This window comes from Medicago sativa, chromosome 6, assembly GCF_051527215.1.
Source record: "Medicago sativa cultivar Bolivia chromosome 6, Bolivia_mono, whole genome shotgun sequence".
Lineage (NCBI taxonomy): Eukaryota > Viridiplantae > Streptophyta > Magnoliopsida > Fabales > Fabaceae > Medicago > Medicago sativa.
Window position 1 is genome coordinate 31,963,461 of NC_140754.1, and position 15,141 is coordinate 31,978,601.

At 31.8% G+C, this 15,141-nt stretch overlaps 1 protein-coding gene across 1 annotated transcript; it reads right to left on the reverse strand.

Annotated features, from left to right (window-relative positions):
* Positions 1-4,357, reverse strand: LOC146914556 (receptor-like protein EIX2). Its single transcript, XM_085717398.1, has 2 exons — positions 706-4,357; positions 1-423 (listed from the first exon to the last, which is right to left on the reverse strand). The coding sequence occupies exon 1, from the start codon at positions 2,998-3,000 to the stop codon at positions 709-711; it is 2,292 nt and encodes a 763-aa protein (XP_085573524.1). The 5' UTR covers positions 3,001-4,357; the 3' UTR covers positions 1-423; positions 706-708.
* Between the last annotated feature and the right edge of the window lie 10,784 nt (positions 4,358-15,141).

The following is a 15,141-nucleotide window of genomic DNA, read 5'->3' on the forward strand; positions in this document are numbered from 1 at the left end:
AAAGGTAATTTTTACTTGTAGAATACTTCACCAATGTTTATTGCTTAAATAAATGACAGAGAATACAAAAGGTAGTGCAAGTTGCAACTCAGTACAACGAGACTTAGTACATAAGAGAAAAATGACATAACTTGTTTCTCCTCTCCCCTCAACGTCTCTCAAAACACTAAATTTGTCCGGATTACACAATCCGGATGTGTAAATCAGGGTGCCTTTAGCACGTCCAGATTGTATATTCAAGAAAAATAGTGTTTTGAGACATGTTGGGAACGAGGAGAAATCGTCTCCGAAGAGTTACAATGCAAATAATTCATAAACCATTCATCTTCCTAGAGTAAGCCTTTACTGCACAGACCTTAATCTGATCCACCACCAACGAACTTTCGAGTATTCTTTAGTGACGATGCACAGTATTCTGCCACCCTATATAATAGTTTAAGTGTTAACACAATATAACGAAGGATAACTTTTGAACATATATGGCTTACACTATCATAAAAGATAGATAGATACAAGTACTGTATAAAAACAAATTCTTACTGCAATGAAAACAAGAAGGAAAAAATTCCTTTTAACTCTTCCAAATTACTAAGAACACATTTGATACTACAATGATATACTTTTAGATACTACAATGATATTATAATGACAATTTGATGTTAAATGTAAGTATATATGAGAGGTTAACAGTTAAAGTATTATTACCAGTTAATCATTGAGCCACCATCTGCATTTCACGTAAATATTATCCATTAAATTGTTCATGAACTTGGAATAAGCATGTCTCCAAGAACGCTTGATTAGGATTGAACCAAATACTCCCCTGAAGCCTATAATAAATCCGAATGTCAGACTGATGTAAAATCCACGATTGAGAAGCAAATCTTCATCGTCTTGAACTTCTACTTTTGGATCATGCGGTGGCTCCCCCTGAGTACACAATTTTACAAGTGGTGGACCACAAAGATCAAGATTATCTTCATAACTTGTAGCGTTGAAACTTTGTAGTTGTGTACTCGTTGGAATCTCTCCAGATAATTGATTATGTGACAAATCTAACACACCAAGCCGATCTATTTGGGAAAGACTAAAAGGAATTGAACCAAACAACTTATTTCGTGACAAATCAAGAGAGTCAAGTGATGATAGCTTTCCAATATTTGAAGGAATTTTCCCTGTGAAGTTGTTTCTTGATAAATTCAATGAGACCAATTGAATCAAATCTGCAATTTCAGGTGGAATTTCTTCTGAAAATTGGTTGTTTGAGATATCTATGACTTTGAGAAGAACCAATCCATTATTGTTGAACTCATGTTCTACACCTTTCCATGTCAAGAATGCATTCAATCCATAGAACATTTCATATTTTTCAGAACTTTGGGTGATGAAACCAAAAGAATGATCGGCAAAACCATGTGATAAAGCTTTTTGAGTCATTGAAGTGAGATTTTTAATGCATTTGGGAATCTGTCCAGAAAGATTGTTCAATGAGAGATCAAAGAGTTGAATCTTTTGTAGATGGCAGAGTTCAAGTGGTAAACTTCCAACGAAATGATTCTTTTGTAAGCTTAAAACTTGCAGCTCTTTTAATTCACTTCCAATCCAATAAGGGACAATTCCTTCTAATCTATTTTCTCTCAAATCAAGCATTACTAACTTTGTGCAGTTCATTAAGGAGAAAGGGATTTCCTCTGTTAAGCTGTTGTTCCTCAATAGTAATGCTTGCAGTTCAACAAGTGATCCCATTGAAGTTGGAATCTTCCCTGAAAAATTGTTGTGGCTCAAATCTACATAAGCTAATGATTTGAAATTGCTCCAACAGTCTGGAATTCGTCCAGATAATTGATTATTCGAAAGGTCAAACTGGCCTAACATTGCATCTATACCATTTGCACATAGGAATGGAAGAGAATCAGAGAATTTGTTTTTGGACAAATCAATAAGTGCAGAACCATGTAGAAATGGTGGAATGGGCCCTTCAAATTCATTTGATGAAAGAGATAAAAACAAACAATGATTTTTGACTTGAAGATTTAGAATTGATCCTTTGAGATGATTGTTTGAAATGTTGACTGTCTGGCACTCTTGTGATGAGAGTATAGCCCAAAATCCCTCTGGAACATTATCTGAAATTCCAGCATTCGAAATATCAAGATCCTGCAGGTATTTTTGTGTCTGAATCCATTTAGGAAATGTAGGACCAACTTTGCATGATCTCAATTCTATATTGTACAGTTGAAAAGGTGGCACCCAATTTTGGGTAAATCTCAATGCTAGTGAATTGTCAGACAAGTCTAATTCCTTTAACATTGACATACCAGAAAAATGGAAGTCAGAGATCACACCACTTAATGAGTTTGAACTCATTTGTAGTGTCCTTAGTGTAATTGGAAATCGAATATCATCAAATATCTCCCCGTTTAGTCTATTTTGAGAAATATAGAATATTTCTAAAGATGAGAATATTGAGAGATCAGGTAGTGTGCCATTGATTTGATTCATGCTTAGGTATAATTCTTGGAGTGTGTATCTAGCACATCTAGATACGTGATTAATTAATACTTGAAGCTCACCACTGAAACTGTTATTGGACAGATCCAATGATTTCAACTTACATGCATTTATCCAAAATGATTTCGGAATCCCCCCTTCTAAAGAGTTTGATGCAATGTATAAACTCTCCAACTGAAATGGCAAGCTACTACCTTCAGGAATCTGTCCACTCAACTTATTATCAGAAAGATCCAATGTTTTCAATGATGTGAATGCGGAAAGGTCGGGTAGTGTTCCAGTGATTCCATTAAAACGGAGGTCTAACACTTGAAGTGAGTTTCTAACACAACCACTAGACAAATTTTGAAGAATTGTTCGAAGGTCTTCTGTGAAATTGTTATCATACAACTTTAAAGAACGTAAGGCACAAAAATTCATGAAGGATTTAAATGCCACATCCTTCAATTCATTACTTGATAGGTCAAGTATCTGAAGCGAGTTCATCATTGTGCCATAACCATGTGATGGGGGAGCTCAACAAGATTGGAACTTATGTTTGACAATGACTGGAATATCATGAATGATGTGAACTCATTCCAAGATAATCTTAGTTCTCTCAATTTTGGAAGACTACAGGAAAAACTATTTGATCGGAGATCCACCATTTGATTAACACTAAGGTCAAGCTCAACAAGATTAGAACTTATGTTTGACACCCAATGGAATATCAAGGATGACACAAAGTTGTTCGCAGAGAGATCAAGAATAGAAAGAGAAGTGGAAAAGTTGAACTTGGATTGATTCAAGGAATGGATAAAATGATCAGAAAGGCCACAACTTTGTAAACTTAGTTCTTTCAGTTCTGGTAACTTACCAACCATTTGCAACCAACTATTAAATTTATCAAGATTAGATATTGACAACATGTGAAGATGGGTTCAAGAAGTAAGATTGGACAACCACTGACCTCCGTTGTGATCCTCGTTGTCAATTGTTAGATCTCCTTCTCCAAGATAAAGCTCTTGTAGGTTCGTAAGCTTTCCAAGTTGGGATGGTATTTTTCCTTTTAAAGAATTTTCATGGAGATCAAGAAATTGCAAGTTGGAGAGATTTCCAAGTTGAGATGGAATGCTTCCTTCCAAATAATTGTTGTTGAGATCAAGAAATTGCAAGTTGGAGAGATTTCCAAGTTGAGATGGAATGTTTCCTTCCAAATGATTGTATCTGAGATCAAGAAATTGCAAGTTGGAGAGATCTCCAAGTCGATGAGGAATCACACCATCTAGATGATTGATGGAAAGATTCAAGTATTTCAAATGTGAAAGAGACTCAAGTTGAATAGGAATTTGTCCTCCAAAATTACAATACGAAAGATCAAGGTATCTTAGGTTTCTTAGAGTTCCAAAGAAACTTGGGATATAATTGCCTTCAAAATCATTTCCACTGAGGTTCAAATACTTTAATTGCTGCAACTCCATCAGTGACTTATGGATATCACCTCTGATATAAAATGTATTACCATCATGGTTGCTTAAATAATCATAATCATAAGCATAATCATAATCATAATCATAATCTCCATGAAGGTCGAGCATAAGTACATGGCCAGTTATGTTGCTGCAACCAACTCCCTTCCATTGGCAGCAATCTTCTGTTGTCCAAGATGACAACATGCCAAATTCATCAACAAGGCCAGACTTGAACTGCAGGAGTGCCTGCCTCTCGCTTTGTATGCAGCACCAAATATATGAGAAATATAGATTGAATCAATTTCAAACAAAATAGATTCATAATTGACATTGTGGTCATGACAAGTTATGTATTGTTTCAAGATATGTATGTAATTTGATTGATTGTTGTGTGTACTTAATTGCATTGCCAATAGCTGAATTTATAATAATAACATTGTGGTCGTGAATGATTGTTGCCGAGAACCATAAGGGAAAAAAGGACAAGAATAAAGATAACGTAGAAGAATTTAGAGTCTTTCATAAAAAAAACAAAACAAAAGAAATATAATCACCCATATTTAATAATTATATGATTCTTTGAGTTTTCCTTTGTAATCTTTTTGTTTTGATTTATGTTATACGATATACAATAGTTTGATTTTTAACAAGTCAAAATGAAATTTATATATAATAAAAATGGTACCCCCTAACACAAGAAGTACAAGTGTTGAACAAGAGTCTTACAAAAATAACACGAACAAAAAAGAAACGAAGCTACTTAAAGGTTTACCTCATGCCACCATTAACGATTAAGTCATCAATTATGAAAATCAAAAGTAAAATAAAGATACTTAACTTTCAACCACTATTCCTGCTTTTGCTTAATTTAACTCTTTCCAACAATTGAGCAAACTATTCCTGCTTTCGCTTAAAACAAATTTTATTTTATTCTTTTCAAATTATGGTTTGTAATGGTTTAGGAAATATTCCCAAAGCACTAAAATGAAGACTCTGTTCAACAAACAAAAGTGGCTCATAGTAGCATCCAAACCATTCCAAATAAGTCGAAACCTAAGCATAAATGATACACAGTAACTTAAATGTAAATAGGGTAAATAGATTATAGAACACACAAACATTATTAATATTTTTATAAATATTTGTATTTGTTTTGAAAATTCCAGGGTTCACGAAAAATATCTTTACTGGCTTAGAAATGGATCTTTTAGCTGTCTTTATCGATTTTCATGTTGATGTATTTGGAAAGAAAAAAAACGATAGGAGTAAAGATAACGTAGAAGACTTTAGAGTCTTCCATACAAAACAAAACATGGAGACTTGGAAAATTATCACGTACAATTTTTATGGTCCTAATAATTACTTAGAAATTATAATTTTTCTCGTCCTAATAATTTTTTTCAAGGATTCTGGTCCAAATAATTATCACACAAATTATCATGTATATACTTAGAAATTACTTAAACATCAATGCATTGTTTGTGGTCCTAATTACTTGGAAAGCTATGTATCAATATCCGAAGCAATCCTTTTATATTGTCCTATAGTAATTACTCAAAAATCTTTTAACAAGCATTCTTACGTATTTTTCTCAAAAAAAAAAAAATATTCTTACGTGTTTCTCAAAAAAAAAATTGTATCATAGTAAAAATAGTTATTTTTGTGTCAAAAAATATAAAATGTTTTTTTCATCACAAATATAATATTATTATATAACATTATATTTAAGTTAACATCAAATCTTCCTTCAAAAAAAATTAAAAAAGCTAACATCAAATCTCAACCCCCATTTAAGTTTGATCAAAGACTCAAGATTATCATTTAATGGTCTCTAGAAATGCTCAAATTTGTGGGTGTACTGAATTTCACTCTTTATTTTCATTTTCGGCAAATGTATCTCGCTCTTTATTAATTGTGTGTGTATATATATATACACAAATTTTTTGTTCTTTCTAAATATAGTCCGACATTTTAATTCTAATTATTTTAAACTAAACGTAACTTTTATTAAATTTAATAGATAATTGTCAATGAAGGTTGTCTCGCTTGATATGTAGCTGACTCACATGCAAGGCCGTGGCTTCAGTTGACGATGTCGATAGAACATATTTTGTGGGTTATCTCTAAGTACCTATGCAAAGCTCTTTAAGCTTGAGGTCTGCCCTAACCCAAATGAGCACCAAAAGCTCAACTATACTTTTTGTGACCAATTTTTTATTTTAAATAATTCATATTTTAAAGAATAAATTGATAGAGTAAACTTCAATTTTGATTAAAATTGAAACATTTATTCTAATCAATTTTATATATGCGTAAACGTTTTTTGCTTACATCATATTCATTCTAAACACATATTCTTGATTATTATTTCAACCTACACAAAAATAATTTATTTATTTTATATTTTAGTTAGATGTTAATGGTTAATTTAATAAATTGTGCGTTTTAATGAGTAATCTTTTTTCTTTTATTATTTCAGATATATATGAATTTTAATGAATATTATACATATAATCTGAACTGTAATATTATATATGCAATCTGGGCTACGCGGAAAAATACACTAGTTATATTATATGAAATATAGACAATATAAAACCAAAATAGGAAACTTTTAGATAAAATAGAACATGTAAACAATTTATCACGATCAATTAAAATTAATTTTTTCGATTTTTGAAATATAAAATCTTCAATTCGATTTTTTGAATATGGTTAATGTTATATTTTAAAAGATTTTGAATGGTTAATGTTGGTATGTTACTTATTATGTTAATTTTCTCCTTGTCATGGTCTTCGTGAGCTTAGCTTAGTTGGTGTGGACAATGCATAATATATACAAGGTCTGGGGTTCAAACCCCAGACCTTTATTTCTCGGGTGGTGTAGGTTTCGTCTATTGTTCTGGTGTTTTGGTCACCAAGAGGGAGGGATTGTTTTCTTTATTTATTTATTTTTAGGATGATGTTGTAGGTGCCTTTTTGTTATTTTTCTTCAAGGATGGGCTATGAGGTTTTTTTTAGATCCTATACACTTTTTTTTTAACGAAGATCCTATACACTTGTACATTTGTTCTACTTTCTTCTTTCAAATACCGAACCAGACCAAACAAATCTGTTATTGATATGAATTTGACCACGATCGTGATTGGAAATAAAAATGGATCTACACCATTAATAAAAAGAGTAAAGACCACGTGATGACTTAATAGTCTTTTAAAAGAAAAAACAAAAATACAGACTTGGAAAAGTCTTGGTCTATTACTATGCAAAGACTGTTTTCATCCACATATGTGTTTATTCTATTGTCCTTTAACTTATTAGCATTATGTGAATTGGTCATATATAGTAAGGGAATTTTGTGTTAAGGGAACTTGTCAGCATTATTAGACAATTTTCTCTCTCATACTTACATTATGGTCTTATTCCCTCGTCCTTTTTATCACTCTATTATTGTTCACCAATCAAAAGAGAGAGAAACAAAATTGTTCATAAAAGTTGTACTAAAGAGTTGTACAATTATCACTACTCTATTCATATTATCAAGAAATGATTTGAGATATATGATGATAGGTGTGAGTTAACAGAGAAATAATTTTTGATAAGTATGGGTCATGTGGTCAAAATGTCAACCATTGATACATTATACTACTAAAAAAAAGTGTTTCTAAAATTTTTGTGTGGCCACAAACCCACACATGTAACAACATGCATCCATCCCTAGATGAAAACAAGCACAGTTAGAAAAAATCAGTATCACAACAAAAGAACGACATGGAAATTCTCCTGTCTTCGTGGCAATCAACATGTCAAGTAATAAATAATTGTTAAGAACAAATGATTACTTGGAAATTAATGATTTTGAAAAATGATCATGGTCCTTTTTTTTATTATTATTCTCGTGTATCACGGAAATTGGTCGGTTGTTACTTCCTCCGTTTCATTTTAATGAACTTGTAAAGCTTGTAGGAAAATTACAGTAAAAAAAAAAGAGAGAGAGAAGTCATGTATTCTTTGAAGTTCCCCGTGACTAATTTGCAGAAATATCTATTACTAATTTTCTTTTTGGTTTCTTCGTCGCAATATGTAGAAACTTTTCAATAATAAATAGATTTATTATTTTAGTTTGTTTATGATTATTTATATGTACAGAGGTTGGTCCTGACCAGAATCAAATACTTTCTCTCAAATACTGTCAAGTTGACTCCATTCAAGACATTCTTCATGTTCTTTCTTTCATTCATGAAGTAAATCTTATTTACTGAACCATTTTCAGATACACAAATGAGTCCTAAAGGTATTTTTCTTTCAAATGAAGCAACTATAAGATACACCATAATATCCCGCAATACTATGAGAACTGTCATAAAGAGACTACAAAAGGTATTTTTTACTTGTAGAATACTTCACCAATGTTTATTGCATAAGTAAATTACAGAGAGTACAAAAGGTATTGCAAGTTGCAACTTAATTCAACAAGAGACTAGTACATAAGAGATAAATGACATAACGTCTCTCGAAACACTCAATTTGTCTAGGTGTGTTTTGCACGTCTGAATGAATTGAATCGAATCTTTTGAGACATGTTAGGGCAAGGAGAAATCATCTTCCTAGAGTTACAATGCAAATAAATCGCAAATCATTCGTAAAAGAGGAGAAACCATTCATCTTCTTAGAGTAGGGCGTTGACTGTGTCCAAAATATTTCACCGCAACCTGATCATCCACAACCGACGCGCTTTCATTCCTGAAGATGAACAATGTTCTGCAGCCCACGCTAGTATAAGCGTTAACCACTTATAACATATACATCTAGAATATAACTTTTTAACAAGTTGAAACTCGAAATACAAGATTAGCTAACGCATTTTCAGTGACATAACTTTTTAACATATATTGTTTCCACCATCAATATATATATATATATATATATATATATATATATATATATGTATGTATGTATGTATGTATGTATGTATGTATGTATGTATGTATGTGTGTGTGTGTGTGCGTGTGTGTGGCTTTCAATGGAAATTAAATTATGTCCTTTAAACTCCTTCAAATTACTAAGAACACATTATTGTAGAAAGTAAAAAGGAAGATTGTTTGAATAAAAATTATGGTGATTAATTTGTATTAAATGGAAACGTGTATGAGAGTTTTAATGTTAAACTATTATTACCAGTTAATCTTTCAGCCATCTTCTGCATTGCACGTAAACATTATTACCAGTTGCAAACATAAAAAATGGTTAGGAAGGAAATATTTTCTTTTACGCTAACAGAATATAGGATATCTATATTTAACTTGTACAGGAGTAATGGATGACTGGATGTGTGATCTGTCACTGAATACTCAAAGATGTATTCGTACCTTGGCTTTTCCAGTTGGTTTTAAAGAAGAGTGTAAGAAGTTAGATAATTCATGTTGTAAAAGTAATAAGAGATAGAGTGCAGAACCATGAGTTTAGAACGTTCTTTAATAATAACCATTAGTAAGTAGTAACCATTTGTTATTTAGTTGTTGAGCAATAAAACTCTGTAGTATGATGTATAAATAATTGAAGTGTATGTGAAAATACACAAGAAAATAGTAGCAGAAGAGTAGAGAATTTTTACAATATAATATACAAGTTTATTCGCTCCCATAACTCTCTCTAATCTCTTTTCTGTTTTCTTTCAAAATCACAAAATCAACCCCTTTGTTCCAACGAAAACTATATAGCAATTACAAAATTTTGTTAAGCAGTTATGACCAATACCATAACATAATTTGAATTATAAAATATTGGCTTAAATTATGTTTTTCCCCTAGCGTTGTCCGCTGCTCTAGATCTGAGAATTTTGAAGCGGTAGCATGCTTCTAATTAACAAGTGATTGTATTTGTACTTAATGGAATATTCTCTTAGGAATATGAACTTTACATCATGTTCATTTTTTGGAACTGCAACTGTTGTTCTCTCGTATTCAATTCAATTTTGACGTCTTTTAATCTAATTATTTTTATACACATGGGACTATATATCGGAGAATTTGTTCTAACAAGTGTTACGGCTAACGAAGGACGAAATCGATCCAATGAGATCAGTTTGATTATAAGTTAATGGAAGAACTCTAAGTACTCCTATGATGCAGAGACAATTATTTACAATTTGAATTTGAATCAATCTCTGATCCATTAACTTTATAGGGACCGTCGGTAACTTTAATCTTGTCTAGAATCTCAACAAAACTCGCTGGTGGCAGAGGTTTTGTTAGAATGTCAGGTAGTTGATGCTCAGTAGAGAAATAATAGGAGTTTTCCAATTGGAACTTGATGCTGATAGCGAATCGATATATTCGTCCTTGAGAGATTTAGATATTGGAGAGTTCCAATAATTCTCTGGAATTGTGTGACATCGATAGAAGTCTAGCAGCGGAGGATGGTTTCGCCCCCTCCATATCAAATTTCTGCAATGTTTAAGAAATAGACCCACTTGACTTTATGCTGACAAAGATAATGTCCCTAGGATGGTTTCATTGATATTATTTCTATCATTCTCGTATATCTCTGCAATTACTCTGCTGTAAGACTATATCAGCATTGTCAATTGTCATAAACTAACGATATTTTTAGGTGAAATTTTTAATTCCACCTGTCATGTGCTGAAATTTAGTTAGACAAAATACTTTTTTTCGGCTCTGACCGATCTGGAGGAGGCCGTTCAAATGGTGTGGTCGATGACGAGATCTGTTAGAGAAGATGGCAAACTAGCCGGAACAGAACTGAATGGAGAAAAGGCAAAGGACTGCATACAAATTAAATAAATATAAACTCAGAACATTCATTGTATCATTTCTATTATCTTTTATTCACGGCTTCCTCTGATTCATAATAATATTAAACTCCGTGTTTTCATGTTTTCCCCCTCGATGTGTTCAAGTTTTAATTTCAATCCAAATGCTACAAGAGTTCCTTTCAGTACTTTCTTTTTTCTGTCATTAATGACCGAAGAAGATATAGTATCTTCCAACGCCTTATGCTATTACTTTTAGGGACCAGAAGAAAAGAATACTTCGCTATAGTAAGATTTGTAGTTTACAATAATAGTAAGGTTTGCTATAAATTTGTATCATTATTGATTGATTTTTTGTATAAAAGAACTAAGATTTGTAGTTTACACAAAAACAACTAATTACATCTATGCATTGTTATAATTTTGTATCATTTTGGATTTTGTTTTTTTAGGGCCACTACGAATCTTGGCTTGATGGTTAACCTATGAAAAAGAACTTCATTATGTTTCTTACATGATTAGAAATGTATCATCATGTTTCTTACTGAGCTTCATATATTTTGAAAACACTGTCCACTACAATCATAATGTAAACCTCTAAAGCTTCTAAGAAAGTTAGAGTAATATTTCAAACTTCAGGTAAACCTTGTTTTTGTTTATGTAAAAAACCAAACTTGAGTGTTCTTTAGCGTCGCTACGCAAAACCCCATCACATATAATCATTCATTTTTGTCTTTTCCTTTGGTCATTTAACGATAAAATTTAGATGCTTTCTTATCATTCATTTTAACATTCCTAAGATCCAATTGAAGAGTATGTTCATTAATTCTTCGGAAAATATATGTCACTTCATTCGGAGAACAAAGTAAAATCCCAGTTGTATAAAACAAAGAAGTAACTTGTATAATATAGGCTTGGTCGTGGTTCAGTTCGGTGCACTGCTAATCCAAATTGAACTTATGAAATAGTTTGATGAACTGAACCTAACTATTTTAAATTTATAAGAACCAAAATAAACTGATTCTGAACTTTGGTGTGATGCTAAACAAACTCGAAAACAAAGAATGACATAGGCATTGATCCTTATGCCTCCTAATCTTGTGATTTTCTTCTTTAAGGATTCAGTTATTTGAAGTCAATGTCTGACATGATTAAAAAGATAAGAAAAACCAGGTATTTCTTCCGACCATTCCATGTCATTGTCATTACTCATTCTTTTCCGACCCTCAGTTAGTCGGTTATCAAATTTAACAGCTGAAAGGATTCAGTTATTGAACCTTGACAGATCAATGCCGTTCGGCAACCTTTGTCAACAATATGGTTATTTTCAGTTTGGTTCAAGCGCAGTTCACAGTTTGGTTCATTTTTTTATGCTAACTGAACTCAGAAGCTTGGGAAAAGGAAACTAATTACACTGCACAAATCCTCCCATTAAGGATAACTATTCTGATAATAAAGATATGAAACCTGAAATTATAAGTACTTTCTGTCAATGTCATATATGTAAATTTCAGCTCTCAATTACTTCAACTGGAAGCTAGCTTGGTTCGACAGTTAATATCTTGCGCTGATGCGAAAACTATTAGGACGGTGTTTTTCTGATATGGATGTACATTGAGAAATTGTGACTTCAATTTCATAGAATATGACAAAATGTATAAATAAATTATAATACTTGTGAGTAAAATGCGTGGGAAAATCATATGTATTTTTTTTACTTGTAGAATACTTCATTAATGTTTATTGCATAAATATATTACACAGAATACAAAAGGTATTACAAGTTGCAACACTCAACTCAACAAGAGACTATTGCACAAGAGATAAATGACATAAAATCGCAACTAAAAGGCATCTCAAGGCTCTCACGTTTTATATATGTTTGAACAAATCTCTCCTCACTCTTAAAATTTGGAATTTGCAGTAATCATTATGTCTAACATCTAAATCATATCATACAATATATATTGAATTTCTTCAGTTCACTTTATCAACTTAAAATGCATCTTAAGAGTATGTATCTAAATTAATAGATATATTCTGAAAAGGGCACACACATAGATACTTAATTAGATTAAAGAAAGACACCAAGATATGTATGATTAACATGAAGAAATAAATAAAGATAGAAATAAAACCACTGTACTTAGGTTATTGTGTTGAGCACCATTGTATTAAGACAAGAGCATTACACATCAATCATCCTGTCAAATTGATCCTGGAATAAGTCAGGGTATATTCTGATATAGATGACTGTGAACTTTGAAGATATATTGTGGAAGAAGATAAAAATGTATTATATTACTAACAGGGTGCGAAAAATATAAAGTTGCAAAATCTCTCCCTCGCTATAATAAAGGTTTTACCATACTTCTCTCATAAACCTGTCATTTGTTACATGTGTTTATGTTGTTTAGTTGAACTTTCTAATGTTTTTCTTAGGGTTATTTCATTGTTCATATTCATAACTGCACTTCTTTCATTAGTATAGAATATATGAGATAATCAGTACAAGAATACTGATTCAAATGTCGAGTTTCATTCACTTGTTGAGCAAGTACACATGGAACTATATATAGGACAATCTGTTCCAACAACTGCCACTGCTAAAGAAGGCTGAAATCGATCCAATGAGATCAGTTTGATTATAAGTTAATGGAATAACTCTAACTACTCCTATGATGTAGTTACAATTATTTACAATTTAAATTTGAATCAATTTCTGATCCTTTAACTAATTTATAAGGACTGTGGGTAACTTCAATTTTGTCTAGAATCTCAACAAAACTCCTATGGTGGCAGAGGTTTTGTTAGAATGTCAGCTGTTCATGCTCGGTAGAGAAATGAGGGTTTGAGCTTTCCAACTTGAAATGGTAGCATATCGATATATTCTTCCTTGATGCCAATAGTTCTCTGGAATTCTGTTACATTGGTAGATGTTGATCCAACATTGTGTTGAAGTCTAGCAGTGGAGGATGGTTTTTGCCCCCTTCATATCAAATTTCTTTAAGAAATAGACCCACTTTAGTTTTTGAGTACAGAGATAAGAAAAGTAAATTTACTTTCTTCATTTTACTATCTAAAAATATTTAATAAAAAATTTATCAATGTACTATCATTTCTTATTCCAAGCTGTATTTTCATCAATTTAATGGTATCCTTCTGGTTGGAATGAGAAATTTTAAGGGTAAAAACAGTCCAAACATTCATGTTCTAATAAGGTTTCATAACAGTCTCTCTGTGCCAAAACAGAAGATCTTTGTAACGCAACCTTGTACTGTTAGCATTTCCCTTTTCTAATAATGTCCGATAATGGTGGTACTATTGATAATATTTCGTTGCATTATTCTTAGGGAAAATTACACTCGCATCCCTTATGTTTTGTTAAAATGTCACTGACACCCCCTCTTGTTTTAAAACTTACAATAATCTCCCTTAAATTTTCATCAAATAGAAAAACAATCCCTTTACTATTAACACCGTTAATTTTCCTTCAATCTATTTTTATTTTTTTTAGAAAATTTTCTGTTAACTTTTAACGGGATTCTTCAATTGGCAAAAGACAAACATTCGTTTTTGTTGATTCTTTATACTTATGCTTATGATTTTGAAAATTCCAGGGTTCGCAAACAATGCCTTTACTCACCTCCTTGCTGGCTTAGAAGTGGATCTTTTGGCTATCTTTGTCGATTCTTATGTTAATGATAGTAATGACAGACAACGAAGGATCGAACTAGAAGTCGCATTTTCATTACCTAAAGTCTGTGTCATTTTAATGGGTGAGTGTAATTTTCCTTATGCTTATCATTCTCTTATTTCTCTGCAACTACTCTTAATCTTTTAGGTGAAAGAAACATAAATACATTTTTGTTGTATGTTCATTGGGGTTGAAATGTGAACATAAATACATTTTAATTCCACCGGTCATGTGCTAAAATTCTGTTAGACAAATACGATTTTTGGGCTCTGACTAATCTAAAGGAGGCCGTTCTGATGTTGTAGTCGGTGATATGAGAACCTGAACTAAGTGTTCTTTTAGGTTACGGGTGATGGAGAACTAGCTAGAACAGAACTGACTGGAGAAAAGGCAAATGATGCAGAACATTAGTGACTGAACCTCCGAGTTCCAACCCCTAATCCTATGACAAAAAAAAAAAAAAAAACTAAATTTTTAAATTTTTATCATTATTGATTGATTTTTCTATAAAAGAACTAATATTTGTATCATTATGGAATTTTCTTTTTGAAGGCATAAGCTTGACTTGATGGTTAACCTATGAAAATGGAACTTTTGTATGTTATTTACAATACGGAAAATGACAGTAAAAAATTCTGTGAAGTCATGTTTGCATTGATGAATGAGTTCTCACCGACTACTTTGCAGAAATATCTAGAAGTCAATAGATA